Source organism: Phoenix dactylifera, chromosome 11 (assembly GCF_051530095.1).
Source record: "Phoenix dactylifera cultivar Ajwa chromosome 11, Ajwa_hap1_PhDact_Kaust_v1.1, whole genome shotgun sequence".
NCBI classification, from domain to species: Eukaryota; Viridiplantae; Streptophyta; class Magnoliopsida; order Arecales; family Arecaceae; genus Phoenix; species Phoenix dactylifera.
The window spans coordinates 27299777-27316954 of NC_143200.1; the positions used below are offsets into that span (position 1 = coordinate 27299777).

General features: G+C 38.2%; 1 protein-coding gene across 1 annotated transcript; it reads left to right on the top strand.

Moving 5' to 3' along the window:
* The first annotated feature begins 1507 nt into the window (after positions 1–1507).
* Positions 1508–15503, top strand: LOC103702397 (DNA-directed RNA polymerase 1B, mitochondrial-like). Its single transcript, XM_008784824.6, has 19 exons — positions 1508–2739; positions 3000–3212; positions 3336–3469; positions 3551–3617; positions 3727–3785; positions 4212–4329; positions 4950–5063; positions 5229–5360; positions 5456–5872; positions 8892–8942; positions 9562–9632; positions 11250–11334; positions 11909–12061; positions 12178–12252; positions 13608–13697; positions 13836–13883; positions 14020–14134; positions 14219–14322; positions 14589–15503. The coding sequence occupies exons 1-19, from the start codon at positions 1780–1782 to the stop codon at positions 14697–14699; spliced, it is 3117 nt and encodes a 1038-aa protein (XP_008783046.2). The 5' UTR covers positions 1508–1779; the 3' UTR covers positions 14700–15503.
* The last annotated feature ends 1675 nt before the right edge of the window (positions 15504–17178 follow it).

Sequence of the window (17178 nt, forward strand, 5' to 3'; positions counted from 1 at the left end):
TAATGTAGTGATTGTTATGCAATATCTAAATAGAAACTAGCAGATAATAATAGCAACATAACAATTGGATATTGGACTGACAGCTTCACTATTCACCAATAATACATATTGCATAATACTTCTATATATTTGCAATAAAAAATATTTTATTGTATAAATAGGGAGGAAGAGTAATAGAATGGGACAGTTCTAAAAGTAATAAAGCTGCTATAAAAGCCACAAAAATATGTTATAATAGAAAATGGCTAAAATAATAAATGTTATTCTCTTATTTAAATTCATATCATGTATGGAAATCTCTAAAACTATTGTAGTTATAGTTGCATTGTCGTATTAGTTGTTATTTGAAATTATGTTTCGAAAAAGTAAAATTTTTTCTCCTTTAAACATGGAATATTATACAAGCATTGCAAAATAATAGCAATGATGATAATGATTTGATAAGGCCTTGTCACGATCCAAAATGTATAACCACTTCGAAGGTAAAATTGAAGGCCATAATCATGCCTTTATAGACAGGCTCATATTTTTACTATAAATAGTCACAACTATATTACTATATCAAGTAAAAAAATGTGAATCAGAATTTTTTTTTGTAATTTTTTTTTTACATGTATATCTTTATAATTTTTTTTTTTTTTGCTCCTTTGGCAAGTAGACCATCCTAGCCAGTGGGAACAATCCCATCTTTGAGACTCTCCAAATACCCAAGATATGAGACCTCGAAATCCCTGTGGACTAGGCCCAACCAATGGCTCCTTCTGTGGCTGGATGCATCACTGATGGTTGGTGATTGAGCTACACCCTTCGCAAGACGTCCAAATTCTTATCTAAAATTCCAAGAGCACCTTTAGAGACATTTAAGGTAAATCCAACATATTCAATTACTCGCATATACATGCCTTTATGAATGGAGATGACAATGGATGGATACATTTTCTTATTACACGGACGCCATTACCAAAACCAAAGCCTACATAATGACAAACCCCACTCCAGTGAAAATAAAAGCAGCCAACAAAATAGTCATAAACCAGCTTTTGGATGTATGATTCATTAATGGAGGATAGGCATACGTTAACCCGAGAAATAAGAAGAAGAATGAGAGCTTATTTGAATAATTAGGTTGAAAATTTTATAGAATCTATAAATCAGGCTAGTACAATAAGTAAGATTACAGGCTGGAGACTAGATTTATATTTATAAATATTCAAAAATAACTTTTGAGAAATCATTCTCAAATTTTATAAAAAGTATTTTTTTTCTTGTTTAATTTATAAATTTTATAAAATTTTTAGTCCAAGAAGATCCAAGGAGCAAAATCAAAATTTTTTTTTTTGAAGAAATGGTGGGATGGCACAACCCAGAAGGTCTACCGGACCGGCCAGCTCCAAACCCCCTCAGCCAAGCTGGTTAGACCGGGGTGGACTCGGACACATTCGGTCCGCACTCACGCTCCAATTCCTTTTTTTTTTTCCTTTTAATTCTTTTGCCCAGACAGAATGGAAAAATAAAAAAATAAAAGAAACTCTTGATCCCTAAACCCCCCCTTGCAAATAAACGAGAGAGAGAGAGAGAGAGAGGGTTTAAGGTCGGCTGGCCGGGGGCTTTAAAGGCGGCGTCCTCCGTTCTCCCTTTCCCGCCGCCTCTACCCTCTCTCTATCTCTCGTTTATTGGCTTTCTTCCTCTCTTTGATCACATGAACTCCTTTATCCACCCTCTTCTCCATCGCCGCACTCACTTTTTCTTGCCATCTCGCCCTTCGAAATCCAGAGTTTGATGTGTAGCAACGCCGTCCTCGGCCTCCGAACCCCTAAATCAGCTCCTTTTCTCCAGTCCAAGAAGTGCCCCGGCGACTTCGAATCCGTTTTGACCCCAATCCCGAAAGAGATGTGGAGAAATCTTGCAAGAAAGGCATCGTCTTCCTCGAGATATCTGGATTTCGCTGGGCGCCCATCATCCGTCCCCGCCATCCCCTCTATTTCCAGCTTTCTTGGTTCCTCCCAAGGTTCGATATGTTGCGAGAGAAGTAGAATCTTGGACCTCGGAACGCCCTTCAGTCATCGGTCCTCCAACATGGGTGTTGGTCATAATGGAGATTCGTTGCCCTTCATCAGGTGCCCCAACTCCTCAATCGGGCGGATTTCTGGTCGCTTGGGTGATTCCAGGTTCTTCGCTAGCGTCGCCGAGGCGGTTTCTTCTACAGACGTGGATGAAGACACTTCCTCTATAGAAGAAATTCAAGGCATGCTGGAAGAGATGAGCAAAATTGACGTGAGAGAAGGCAGTAAGATAGGCGGCAATCTTGAAGAGGTTCGGCCAAAGCAGCAGCTGGGGCAGCCGAGGATGGTGTGTGGAATGGGCTCAGGCAAGTATGCGATTCTCCGGCGAAGGCAGATAAGGATAGAGACTGAGGCTTGGGAACAGGCGGCGAAGGAGTACAAGGAGTTATTGACGGACATGTGTGAGCAGAAGCTGGCCCCAAACCTGCCGTATGTGAAATCTTTGTTCTTGGGTTGGTTCGAGCCGTTGAGGGATCAGATTGCTGCGGAGCAGGAGCAGTGCAGGGATCCGAGGACTAGGGTGTCTCATGGTCCGTACTTTTATCAGCTTCCGGCTGACATGATGGCAGTGATTACTATGCATAAGCTGATGAGTCTCCTGATGACGGGCAATGGAGATGGAGGTATTCGCGTGGTTCAGGCTGCTTGTCAAATTGGTGAGGCTATTGAGCATGAGGTCTGTATTTCTGTTTCTGGCATTTTCTTCTATCTTGATTTCAGTATAGTTATCTCATTTTTTCATTGTAATTGGTTATGTTTTTGCCATGGTGTTGATATTACCATCTTGCTTGATGTGCTGCGATTCATCTCATGTTACCTCACTTTATTCAAGCAGTTGTTTGTCACACATTTCTGGTGTCTTCTTGCCCATTTAAATTATCCATAGCCCGAGTTTGGCATGTAAGTGTTTATAGCTATATTTCTGGTTTGAATCAGGTTAGGATCCACAGGTTTCTAGAGAAGACAAGGAAAAAGACTGATAAGGATAAGAAAAATGAAGATGTGGAAGGTGCTACTTTGACCAAAGAGCAGGAGTTTTTAAGGAAGAAGGTTACAAATTTGATGAAAAAGCAGAAGGTGCACCAAGTAAGGAAGATAGTGAAGGGACAAGATGACTCTAAGCCATGGGGCCAAGATGCTCAGGCCAAGGTTTGCTTTTCCCTTGGCCAGTACTGGTTACTCTACTTTTAGCTTTTGCTGTTATGTAGATAGGATTTCCCCCCTTTCCTTCCCCTTGTTCCAATTCTTCAATTTTTCAATTTTCATTTTTAGGTAGGGAGCCGTTTGATTGAGCTGTTAATGGAGACGGCTTATATACAGCCTCCTGTTAGTCAGTCAGCAGATGGTCCACCTGATATTCGACCTGCGTTCAGACACTCACTCAGAACTGTCACAAAGGAACAGCAGTAAGAAGTCTGACCATCTGAGAGTGTCAAACATTACTCTCTTTTCTATATATCTTGACAATAATTTCCATCATTCAACAGAAAACATAGCAGGCGATATGGGGTCATTGAATGTGATCCACTAGTCCGTCAAGGGCTAGATAGAACTGTGAGTACAGTTTATGATTGGTTGAAGTCTTGTGACATTTTACTAATATATGTTCTTTTCCATGCCAATGTTTATTTTGAAATGGGACTTAAGAGTTGCTTTATAACAGGCAAGACACATGGTTATTCCTTACATGCCAATGTTGGTACCTCCGGTAAATTGGACAGGGTATGTGGTCCTCAAATATTCGTTTGAAGTTCACTTGTTGATGTAGTGCTAAATCTTGACTGCTTGCATTTGGGCCCTCTTAAGTAGTGGCACTGCATGATTATAATCGCTACTACTAATTATTCGTTATTCTAGTGTGCAGTGCATCATGTCCATGGCTTTCAGTTCTGTAGTTTCTTTGTAACTGCTGGCTATAACAAGTAAAACTTGTACCGATTTTAATGAAGCTTACTGATGCTTTTGGTTTCTGGGTATTGTTAAATATCATCCCGTTTTTATGGAAAATGATTTTCATAACATTTCATTACCAGCTTTCAATAACTTTTTACAGCTAATTTGTCCCTTCTATAGACTGATAGTGAATTAGTTAGTTATTTTGTTAATGTACTAACATTTTCTTTAATATCATTATTTGAGTCTTGACAGGTATGAGAAAGGAGGACACTTGTTTTTACCATCTTACATCATGCGCACACATGGAGCAAGACAACAACGTGAAGCAGTTAGAAGGGCTCCAAGAAAGGAAATGCAAGCCGTTTTTGAGGTTTCTCAATTTCTATTTTTATTATAAAAACTTGAACATAACTAGATAATGAATTTATGTATTGGGCAGAGATAAAACAAAATCCTTATTAAAATATTGCTCACTAAGATTTTTTTTTTTTAATCCTTGATATGTCAAATTACTGTTTTTCACTATGGATGTAGTTTTCCAAGAAGATTTTGAATTTCTATTGCAGAATATTTAAATTTTATGCTGGTTATTATGCTCAAGTAAATGTTCACCAAGAGAGTTAAGTCAATATTCACAAAGAGAGTTCAGCTGTCTCTAATAACTTCTGCATCTGAGAGATTATCACAAGTCCTTCTTATTGCTTCTAAATTTGCTTCGATCTTTAGGGTTGCTCTTTGTTATCTTTAACATGTTGTTACTTTGTGCCTGTACACATGCATGTCTATTATGGGATGCATGTATGGAATTTATCCAACGTCCAAGATTCAGGTTATTTGTGGGTGGCCTGATTTGCACCATCTATTCCTTGCTTTTGCTGTATTTGTCATTATCTTTTATTTTTAAATACATTATCTGGCTCTTTACCTGGAAATTAAACCTCCTTGCTTTGTTAATCATGCTGTAACTGAATATTGTTATGTACTCTCCAGGCCCTGGATACATTAGGTAGTACAAAATGGAGGGTTAACAAAAGAGTTCTTAGTGTCGTTGACAGAATATGGTCTAGTGGAGGTCGTCTTGCTGACTTGGTTGATCGTGATGATGTGAGTTGAATTCATAGTTGTCCAATTTTTAGATGTTCAAATTTTATTGTAGCAGCATGAAGGAATTCTTTTGTTGATTTGATTATATATTCTTGGTTAAATTAGGCCATGTTTGTGACTAGATATCTGGCTCAGTTTTTGCTCTAAATATATATTTGTTTTCAGATTCCTCTGCCAGAGAAGCCTGATACTGAAGATGGAGCTGAAATTAGGAAGTGGAAGTGGAAAGTAAAGTCAGTGAAAAAGGAAAATAGCGAAAAACATTCTCAGCGGTGTGATGTGGAACTTAAACTTGCTGTAAGACATTATCAATCATGTTATTGCTATATTACAATCATAATAACATGGCGTTTCGGTGCAATATGATGCCATTTGTTCTTTTCTGGGAGCAGGTGGCTAGAAAAATGAAAGATGAGGAGGGATTCTATTATCCACACAACCTAGACTTCAGAGGCCGTGCATATCCCATGCATCCTTATTTAAATCATCTTGGTTCAGATCTATGTCGAGGAATTTTAGAGTTTGCAGAGGGTCGCCCACTGGGAAAATCTGGCTTGCGCTGGTTAAAGATACATCTAGCAAATTTATATGCTGGCGGTGTCGACAAATTATCATATGATGGCCGGGTAGCATTTACTGAAAATCACTTAGATGATATATTTGACTCTGCAGATAGACCACTGGAAGGTAGACGGTGGTGGTTAGGTGCTGAAGATCCCTTTCAGTGCTTGGCAGTTTGCATCAATCTCTCTGAGGCACTAAGGAGCTCCTCACCAGAGACTACAATTTCACACATGCCTGTGCACCAGGTTGTTTTTAAATGCAATTTCTGTCTTCCCATTTTTTGTGATCAAGTTTGTGCTTGTGCCGATTCCAGATGAAAATATTTTAGATTTCACATGTTATTGGTGTTAAAATGTTATCTTTTAGATCAAATGCAGCGCAGGAAATAGGATAATCATGTAGTATATAAGTTTATTCTATGTTTTGTTACTCTTAATCTGCAAACACCCATCAATATGTATGTATTGTACCAATTACAGGTGACATGTATGTTTTTATTGACTGCATTACATATGCATGTTGACATTAGAGAATTTCATATAGTTTATATTTGTAAGAATATTTGTCATGCTGTTTTATGTGAATTATGTAAATACTGTAGTACTTTCCGCGGGGTAGATGCAGTCCATTATTATGGAAGGCAAATCAGTGATTGAACTACTTGCAACCTGGATTACTTTTCTGTGTCTGCCTTTTTTTAATTAATTTATGAAATAGGCTAAAGGAGAACTGAACTTAACTGTGGCTTCATTTTTCTGCATTGAAGTTATTAGGTGGAATGTTCTAGCTGGTATATCTTATCCAAGTTAATTTTCTTGAGCTCAATCCATGGTTTCACATTGCAGTTGACCTATTTTGAGAATTCCTTCCAATTTTATGTGTTTGTGAATGCTATTTTCCCCTTGTCTTTTATACTATTCCTCCTGTACCTTTTCTCCTTTTATCTTCAAATGCTTTATAACTTCTAGCTTTGGAGTGGAGAAAGTGTAATTTGGCAATGCCAAAATAGTAAGCCTGAGATAAGATAAAAGAATATTGCTGACATGTGGATAGAAAGAAACTTTGTATGTATATTTCAGAACTTTCATTTAATTTGCTATTAAATTTTGTATTTAATATGCTAATAGAATTTGAAACTCTCTAAAATGAGTGTTTAGTCCAACTAAAAATTGGCGTTAGAATGCTTAGAAATGTTATTAAAAACTTAGATGAAAATTTTGGAGATAATTGGAAAATTCTTCAATAATTGGAAGCCTTGTTGTCAGTAGCAAGTTTGGAACTTGAAGCATGGTCAAAGGTTACACATGGGATATCTTACCATGTCAAATTTTGACATGTGCCGGCATAGCAAAATACACGTCTTTAAAAAGAAAAAAAAAGATGCAAGCTAAAAGATGATACAAAGGCTAACTTCTATATCATTTAAGCAACATGTCATGTGGAAACAGTCATCTGTCAAGCACTAAAAAGTACAAGCCTTCCATGTAGTATCTTAAATCACACTAGCACACATCCTGTTACTGGTCTATGCAACTTAAAGGTATATCTTATTAATTAGAGAAATCTAAATGATGAGCTAACACTTGCTAATATCATATAGGATGAGAGAAACTAGAATAAAGACAAGTTCATGTTAAAATGAAACTTACTATTTTTATGACATTTTAATGCAAAAATAGTTATAATATTCGATAAATTTTGTGAGAATTACAATAATATCTGGATCTTTCGTCAAATTATGTCCTTTCAGGAGAAAGTTTAGGTAATAAGGAAACCAATTCCTCACCTTAATCCTTCCAGTTATTTTGATTCGAGCGTTTATCATAACGCAAACATTTACACATTACAAACTTAGAATATGAAATTTCAATTCCAAAAACTCATGTCAACCTCTTTATTTTGGTGGTTTAATCCATGAACTAATGTTTCTTTGCCCTTGATACTATGAATTTATGTAACTTTCAGATGGCTGAGGAAAAGGTTTGGGGGGATAAGAAGTACATATTTGAGTGTAATAATGCTCCCAGCTAATATTCAGCCAAGAATGGGTTCAGTTTGATATTTTAGCAGCCTATTCCAAACTGTATTGTACTGGATCTCTACATTTTTTTATATTGCGGGTTGGTCAGGTTATCACTGCCGATACAAACCAGAACAATATAGGCACCCTTGTATGCCAGCGGCGACCTTGAATATTATCTGATATAGTATGAAGTGGATTGACATTTAATATTGATCATTGTGAAGGATAGGGTTGTGTAAATAGCTTGCTTTTAAAGTATTACAACACAACAAGGTTTGTCGAATCCGTCCCAGAGAGCATACTAGTTGGCAATTGGTTTAGCATGGTATAGGTCTTATCGTGCCATTCCAGGGCGTACCAAAACAAAGAGAGTCGGATAGTGAGGGGGAGAGGAAGAAAAGTATAGGGAGGGAGAGAGGGAGGAAGGGGGAGGGTTGCGAGAAACCCTAACCTTAACCCAAGCAAAAGAGGGAGAGGGAAGGCCGAGGAAAACCCTAACCCGAACCTGAGAGAGAGAGAGTCTTACTAGACCCTCAAACAAGGGCAGCAGGGGGTTCGGACCATCGTGAGCAGGGGTTAAGGTGCTCTCTCGAATATCCCGAGCGAATTGAATCATGAGTGGATGGAGGGGCGGCTGGGCGGGGCGGGGGGAGGGGGGAGGGTGTTTAAGCGAACTGGCCCTATCTCAAATAAATTGCTTGAACTGTGTTGGTCCTCGACTGGTCCAGTTTAGTATCCCTTGAATTGGTTAGTTTGGCATAGTTCGGCCATTGTTGCAACATAGAAATGGCGGAATAATCTAATAGAATTCCCTACAAGTTATAAACTCAAATTTATCCAATTTGGAAGAAATGATATTTTTAGGATACTGTTCATGGAATATGAACCGTGAAGTAAGAAAAATTTAAAAAAGGGCAAAATTGTGTTATTTTTTCTTTCTTTTTTTTTTTAAAAAAACCTTTCACTGAAAGGAACTGGAAACATGAGTTAGCCTTGGGTCCAAGGGGGACCTGCTTATCTTTGTTGCCTACATAATGTATGGTTATATGATCCTAGTTTACATGGAGATGGCAAGAATGAAATAACTGCAATTCCATTTTATCACTGATTTATTTCCTAAGGAATTGCTCTATAACTTTGATGATGTATGGTTATGCAGGGACGAACTGTAGTAAGTTCATAGTATAATGATGATTATGTCAATTAAAGAATATTTAATAGTTGAACCATTATTTTCTCAGGATGGATCGTGTAACGGTTTACAACACTATGCAGCTTTGGGAAGAGACAAGGTGATATTCTCATCTTTAATATTTAGTTTGTAGTACTAGTTGGTAGTGATGTCCAGATGATAGATACATAATCACAGTACTTTTTGATATTGAAATATTATTATTCATTTAGTGGAGAAACAAAACCAAGAGCAGGAGAGTTAGTTTTTGTAAAATCACCTAAACAATATGCCTTAAAAAAGGTTTGATTTGTTATAAGTATTTTCGAATTTTCCCCTTTTTGGTTTTCATCTGCTTATTTTATTTTGCTTTCTGGGGTTTTTCCTTTCATCCTACTTTAAACAGCTTTAAGTAACATCTCTACCTTTCTCTCTTATGTTGAGATTTTCAATGAATTTTGCTCCATTGGGCCACAGTGAGAATTAAATTGCATAACTCAGTTATTATGGTCTTGCACTTGAGAGAATGATGAGAAGCACATACATGATTATTTAGTCAACTGCTGACAAGCTCTTGCTGCCAAAGATCATGTTTAGAACTAACTTTACCAGCTAAGATCATACTCTTTCATTATTTTTATGCATTTGATATATTTTCATATGATCTGGTAAGGTAGAAATACTATATGTGCTATTTTATAACAGAGGCTATTTCTTGTTTGTTGAATTGTTATATTCAGTTGGGGGCCATTGCAGTGAACCTGGTCGCAGGAGATAAGCCTGCAGATGTTTACTCAGAAATAGCTGCTAGGTATGATGTTGTTTCGGAATGTATAGTTAAATTTTTTCAAAAGTCATGGTTCGCATATTATGACTTTGTATGGTTTGGAAAATCTATATGGCCGCACAGAGACTTATCAAGATTGTAACAGCAATGCCTATGTTAAACTTCATTTTTTCCGCCAAATTTATCATACTATTGGTCAAAGTGTAGCAGCACTTCAAATTCTTCTTTACCATTGGGAGATTCTCTATCCAAGAATTTTGAAACTAAATTTCCAACTTTAGAGGCTTGATAACTGATTTTTTTTTTTTATGCCGGATTATTGGGACTATAACTGGGTAATGCCGCGCCCCCCCCCCCCCCCCCCCCCCCCCCCCCCCCCCCCGCCCCCCCACCCCACCCCCCAACACACACACACACAAAAAAAAAAGTTTTTTTTTTTAAAATTGTCGTTCTCTACTCTCAGAATTGCTTTGCCATTAAATAGTATTGGTACATTATGAATACTGAAGATTTACTTATTGGATGTCATGGCTTTCTCTTCAAATATTCTTTGGCGTATTGACTTACTGTTTGTCGGTGTAGTGCTGTGCTGTGCTAATACTTGGTTCGTGTTGGCACACATACATCAGCATGTGAGACAGCAGCCATATGGCAATGAGGCACTGTTATGGTACATGCCAGTCCATGCTGGCCCACATAAACAACTTAATCCTTTGCTGTAGTGTTAAAGGCCAATGTGAACCAATAGTTACTGACACAAGTTTGTCTAGAATAGGCACTTGTTACCATTTCGGTGATCCTCTGACAACATATAGCTTATGGCGTGCTATGATGAGGAAGGCACTTAAATCCATGATTTGCTAGCCTGATAAATATTTCACTGTTAGGCGCTGCACTAAACTAATTGCTCTATACTAAACTAATTGCTTTATACTAAATTAATTGCTTTATGATTATGGAAGACTAATATGTTGGTGTTACATATGCAATGCATGTTAATACTTGCAAATTTCTCATGTTGAAATTTTGCTTTCCACTTAGCATCAGAGAAAAGGCCAGGCAAGAATAGGAAAGTTAAAAGTGAAAAAAGTAGTAGGCTAACATGATGCAAGAACCATGTGAAGGGGCTCTCCTCTTGATTCTAAGCTGAAAATTCCATGGATTTCAACTGGACTCATAGCATTGTTGTAATGCCCAGTGTAGGCAATATCATGTTAAATCCAAAAGTTTTAACCACATTCACTGATACCTCCCTATGTCCTCAAATTCACACATAGAAGACATTCTTCATGTGTGTCCTAGAGTTTTCTGTGTAGACTTGACTATAAAAAAAAATGAAACACTGAAATGCATATTCAATATTAACTTCCTCTTGTTTTCATTTTAGCTGCAAAATTAATAGTAAAATCCTTATTATTTCAATTCATGTTTAAGGGATTTGTTAGTGCTATTTCAATTGAATGTTATAGATAGTTTGTTTAGCTGGTTAATCACATTTGTAGACAGTTACTATGAATCATCGATTCCTACAATTTCTAATTTAGCAAAAATGGCATTCATGTTTATGTGTGGACATTTTTAAAAACACATATGTTGTTTGAAAGATTTCTGAACTAGTTTTATCATAATTTTTGAATACAGGGTACTTGAAATTATGAGAAGAGATGCACAGAAAGACCCAGCTACTGACCCAGATGCCCTTCGTGCTAGGCTTTTAGTTAATCAGGTTAATGTTTTATCTTGCCTCTTTTTCCTTATGGTTTGGAGTTTTCCAGGATATTCATGATCTGGTTGAGTGAACCATGGTTTTGACTGTTAGAAAAAGGTGATCCTGTCCCCATTAATTAGATGTTTGTGGAGTTTTGCATGTCTCAAGAATAAGTGCCTTTTCCTTTTACCATTACATATTTATATGATGATTTACATGTCTTATGAATAAGTACCTTTTCTTTTTATCATTACATATTTATGTGATGATATTTCTTAATATTTTAATGTTTAAGCTGATTAAAATGATCAGTTTTGCTGCAAAATTTCCATTATCCACAGTAGTTTTACTTATGACACCTTCAATATGATAGTTGCATGGCGTAGATAGCATATCCAGTCATTAATAAGGTAATCCATGTTGTTCATGACGCCAAAATCCTACATATAAATCATGTCCCATCCTCATCCAATTTCTGTTCGAATCAATTTTGAAATCAGGAATGCTTTCTTTATCTCACTTTTCATTTAAACAGCCAATTAAAAAGTAATATCAACTTTTCTTGTTAATTGTTGATGTCAATGGAATGTAGGTGGACAGAAAGTTGGTGAAACAGACTGTCATGACATCTGTGTATGGTGTCACTTATGTTGGGGCCCGTGAGCAAATAAAAAGAAGATTAAAGGAAAGGGGGGTTATTTCAGATGACACAGAGTTGTTCAGTGCATCATGTTATGCAGCCAAAGTATGGAACAATACATTGTCATTTTCTAGTCCTTGTTTTCTTTTTACTTGAATTTATGTTGTACGAGATTATTGGAATCTGTTGTTCAACTGGAAAATCTTTAACCACTTGAACAGACTACATTGACTGCACTTGGGGAGATGTTTCAAGCTGCACGTAGCATTATGAGCTGGCTTGGGGACTGTGCAAAGGTATGTATTTCTATCAGTGCATGATGACAATATACCAAGAAATGGATCACGAAAAGAAATTTGCTCACATGCTCTTTTAGTGCCTTCAACTATGGGTAAAATGGACATCCTACTGCATGAGGCTCCTGCTGCTGCAGAGTTCTGGGAGTGTTAGATTATGCAGCCTTACCCTCACACGTGGAGAGGTTGTTTTTGTGTTTTGAAGCTATGACACCTAGGACACAATGGAGCAACCTTACCATTGCATGAAGGCCTGCTCTTGGTGTCTTCAACTATAGTTATAGAGAGTGAATAGACTTGCAAGCAAGGAATGCTGAATCGGCCCGTACCGAACCGATCCGATCTCTGACCGGTCCAGTTCGGCGTTAAAAAACGGTACTGGCCTGTACCGGCTAGGCCAAAATTTTTAGGCTTTTGGATATGTGAACCAGGCCGAACCAGTGGTACCAGTACCGAACCAGTCCGGTGGCCGATCGGTACACCTATCGCAACCGATTCGGCGATCCTTGCTTGCAAGTGATTTTAGAATCGAATTATGTATGTTTAGAGAACAACATTTGGTAAAAGACACAAGATGAATCAATCACGGATGAGGTGTTTGAATGTCTTATCGCAGCTGAAATGAAGACATTATTTTGAGATGAACTTTGGAACTAAGCAGCTGAGGCGAATGAAGGCAGGTAGGTTTTGACCTAAAATAATGCTAGACATTCCAGAACAGGGGGTTTGAACTCAACCTGATAATGGCCGCTAATGGTCGATGCACAGAACCAATGAAGCTTTTTAGGTACCAATGTTTGGCGCAGACCTCCTTAGCTAGACAGTCCGGAATCATCTTTCACTGCTTAGATTGGTTGATTTCTCAAATGGCCAATTAAGAGTTGGCCAATCCAAATACTCATTGGTGATGCTAAGCTGATGGCATCTTCAAGTCTTTCACTGAGATGGTCACAGCTAAGATGGAGATAAATATCCAATGAGATGATCTTCCATGAGAACTCCATAAAGTTGTTTCCATGAGTCTGGCAGTCATGATGTGGTACACCATGACCCTGGAGGCTGTAGATATGCTTTGCTACAAGGGCAGTAGCCTGATACATAAAATTACAAGAGGTTTCAGACTTTCAGCTCTTTCATGTAACAAAGTATTATTACTGTGCATGGTAAAGTATTTGCACACATTCAATGGAGGCTACTGACAGCTCTTTCTTTTTGTTTTTGTTTTCATTTTTAATTTTTCCTATCCATTGTGCATCAGGATCAAAGCTCCGAACTTTGGCATATTTTGTGAAAAATAACTAGTTTCCATAAGCATGATATTGGCACTGATTTCAATTTTCCTTTGTTTCTAACAGATTATTGCTTCAGAAAACCAACCTGTGAGGTGGACTACCCCTCTCGGGCTTCCAGTAGTTCAACCTTACCGTGCATTGGGAAGGCATCTTGTAAGTGTTTCTCAAACCAGATATTCTTTGTTTGTTTTCCCAGTGTTCATTTTGTCTGTTTTTGGTCAAAATCAAGAAGGCATCATGTGATCTTTCACTCTTCCTGAAACTAACAATTGCTTGGTGAATTGCTCTCAGATTAAAACTTCTCTTCAAGTTTTGACCTTACAACGGGAAACTGACAAGGTCTGTAACTATTTCCTTTTGACCTTTTCTTCCGAAAAACTGGAAATTATAAATCTGAATGTGAGAAATTCCAGTGTGATTTAATATAGAGAGCTTTTTAAGCTTTAATCCCTAAACCTATTTTTTTTATTCTTAGGTCATGGTAAAGCGGCAGAGAACAGCTTTTCCTCCGAACTTTGTCCACTCCCTTGATGGTTCCCATATGATGATGACTGCAGTTGCCTGCAAAAGAGCAGGATTGAATTTTGCAGGTTGCTTAATTTTGGCTGATTGTAAACCTCTCATGTTATGCAATATAAATCTATTTTTATCTCAATGTTCCTCTAATGTTGCAGGAGTCCATGACTCATACTGGACACATGCGTGTGATGTTGATCAGATGAACTGGATTCTTCGGGAAAAGTTTGTGGAACTCTATGAGACACCCATACTTGAAAATGTAAGAATGCTCTTCCATATCCAACCAACCAATAAAAATTTAAACATCCTGACCTAGGAAGTGAATGCTATGTTTCAACTTAAAAATTTCTGGTCTTCAGCTTATTACATTTCATTATTCATTCTGACAAGATTATCTTAGAACCTTGCTTTTCATATCAGCGAGATCTCTCTCTCTCTCTCTCTCTGTCTGTGTCTGTGTGCGTGTGCATGCCAGCACTTTCTTCTTTAGTAACATCTGTAACACATGTTGATACTATTTTGCAGTTACTAGAGAGCTTTCAGCAATCTTTCCCTACATTAAGTTTCCCGCCGTTGCCAGAGCGAGGAGATTACAGTCTAAAAGATGTTCTGGACTCACCATACTTCTTCAACTAACAGGGCATGCTGTTCATTTCTTTCCTATATCAACAGCCTTGCTTCAAGCAGTGGCTCTGCACAAATATTCTACATCTGCTGTCAAATTGCATGGTGGCAGAGCTAATTCTTTTGCTGGTGGGCATGGCAACATGAAAGACAGCTCTCTGCGCTGCTAAAATGCCTCACTTCGGATGTAGCAATAGCATTCCATATATTGTCAAAGACTGCTGTGGAGTGCTGACAGCAGAATTATTGCGCTTAGTGCAATGGGCTTGTATTCATGAGAGTCGAGGCTTTCATAGAATTGTTTGAGGCATTTCTGAGGTTGAGGCGGAGTATATGCAGAGAGATGATTAGGTTGATGGTCAGAAAAAAATTAGTGATGCCAGCCAGCAAGACGGTCTAATAATTTAATTGAGGCACCGAGGGTCATTGACAACAAAGCCGAGCATGTGTAAATGAGAGGCCAGTCCAAAGCGGCAAGCAGAGGGTTCAAGCATCAAACAGACATTTCTATCTGCATACTGTGGATCTCAACCAAATAAGGGATCTCTATGTTGGCTATTGCAGATGATATTCTTGCTTGATTTGTGATTTAGTTCAGTGTAATCTGCAGAATCCCTGCTTGATACTACTAACTACTAGCCATTTGTTTCTACTGCAATATTACAATGCACCTCAGAGGAGAATTAAATTCAAATGGTGGTGATGAAAAATTATGGAGTGCTTATTTCTCCTAACAGAGTTTTGTTGTAAGCTAATAAGAAACTCCGTCAATGTTAATGAGGTTTATAATCCCAGTGATTGATTAGCTGGCAAAAAGTGATTCCAAATTTTCTGCTGGAGATGCATGTAGATGAACATTTTCTCTTACAAAGTATCTCTCTCTCTGAGTATGGTTCTAAACCGAAAAAGGATTGATGTAGCGGGTAGTAACTAGATTGGGATTGAGGCTTAGTTGAGTTGAGCTGGAGCTGCATATTGATGAAAGTCCCATCCAAATGCTGCTATATGACCCTCAAAACTTATCTTCTCCATTTTTACGTCCTTTGAGGATTCCAAGGAAGAAACCTATTGGTGGTTTGGTATAACCAACCTTTGTGCTGCAATCTTGTTTTTATTTTTCCATTTATCTTGAAAGGTCCATTTGGTACTGCTTGGTAGCGTTGTCTACATTTATTCAATCTTTGTGTAAAATATGAGTGGTTGAGCCTTCAAATTATCCCCAAAATACTAATGAGTCCATATTTTTCTGTTGTTGGATATGGTTGTAAGGATGGATAGCATCTCATTAAGGCATTGTGATTCGTGACTAACTAGCAAACAGAAAGTCTCACATTAAAGCAGTCTCCTGTGGTAGGTGATCATAACTTGATGCGCCAAGCGTTGCAGGATGCGGTTGAAACACGAGGGAGCTCCAGGAGTTTTGATTGTGATGCATGGTCTAAACTTATTTTTATCATTCAGAAAGATCACCATCCATCCAATTCCTATCTCAACATCCAACAACAGTAGCATTACTGAAATAACTGTTCAAAAGAGGTTAAGCAAGCTAAATAATCAGCTTAGCATCCTTAAAGCCAAGCCCCTTTCCATTGTGAAAAAGACCAGCAGTCGGTGTTGGCTTGGCTTTGTTGAGGATGGTTGCCCTGCAACCAACTTTTATTGGCCCCCCCATCTCCATGGTAGAGCCTCTCTATTAGATGACGGACGTAACAAAATTTTCTCGCTCATTTGCTACTTGATTCGTATACCTTGCGATTCAACTAATTTTGGAAAACATGAAAACCATAATAACAACAACAAACGCCAGGGAATCACCGTCGACAATCTCGTATGTCCAGATATGTCCGCACTGTTTGTTTTGCTTGAATGTTGGCAACTAAGATCATGTCAATTTAGTGGTCAAATTCAGTGAATGATGGTGAATAATGGAAATTCAGTGAATGATACGCACCAACCTCAACAATCTATTGCAAGTCTCTGTCGTAATTAAGCAGTGCTCAGAACGAAGGTATAGCCTTCTTATCCCCCTACAGAGCTCAGAACACCTTCAGACCTACAGCAGATGAAATAAGGACCTACAAGAGCTCAGAAAACCTTCACAAGTCGTAAGGCCCACCAAACAGACGATCGCGGGCATCACGCCACCACGCCAAACTGTGGGAATTCCACGAGACACCGTCCCTCTCAGGAATCAAGTCAAAGATTTACTCCATCTCGGAGCGATGGCCGGACTTGGAGGAAGCCAAGAGGACAGCATTCCACGAGAAGAGGTCTGGGTGGGGGATTTGGTCGAACATGCTGCCAGCGTAGAAAGGGAGGGCGGAGCTAGACCTGGAGGGTGGCATATTAACTTCCAAATCTTACAGGAATCTTGATTTGCATATCAGATTACTTACTCTAAACAAATCATAATATTAGATGTCGAAAGCTTCTAATGGTGCATATTTTTCTCCATGAGTCCCAGCTGTGACTATGTGAAGAAATACCCAGC

Bases quoted from the DNA above. Each gene is read 5' to 3' on its own strand.
- LOC103702397 (XM_008784824.6), top strand. From the start codon at position 1,780: ATGTGTAGCAACGCCGTCCTCGGCCTCCGAACCCCTAAATCAGCTCCT. The intron at 8,943-9,561 runs GTGATATTCTCA...TGTTATATTCAG, and splicing joins CAGCTTTGGGAAGAGACAAG to TTGGGGGCCATTGCAGTGAA. The intron at 14,135-14,218 runs GTTGCTTAATTT...CTAATGTTGCAG, and splicing joins AGCAGGATTGAATTTTGCAG to GAGTCCATGACTCATACTGG.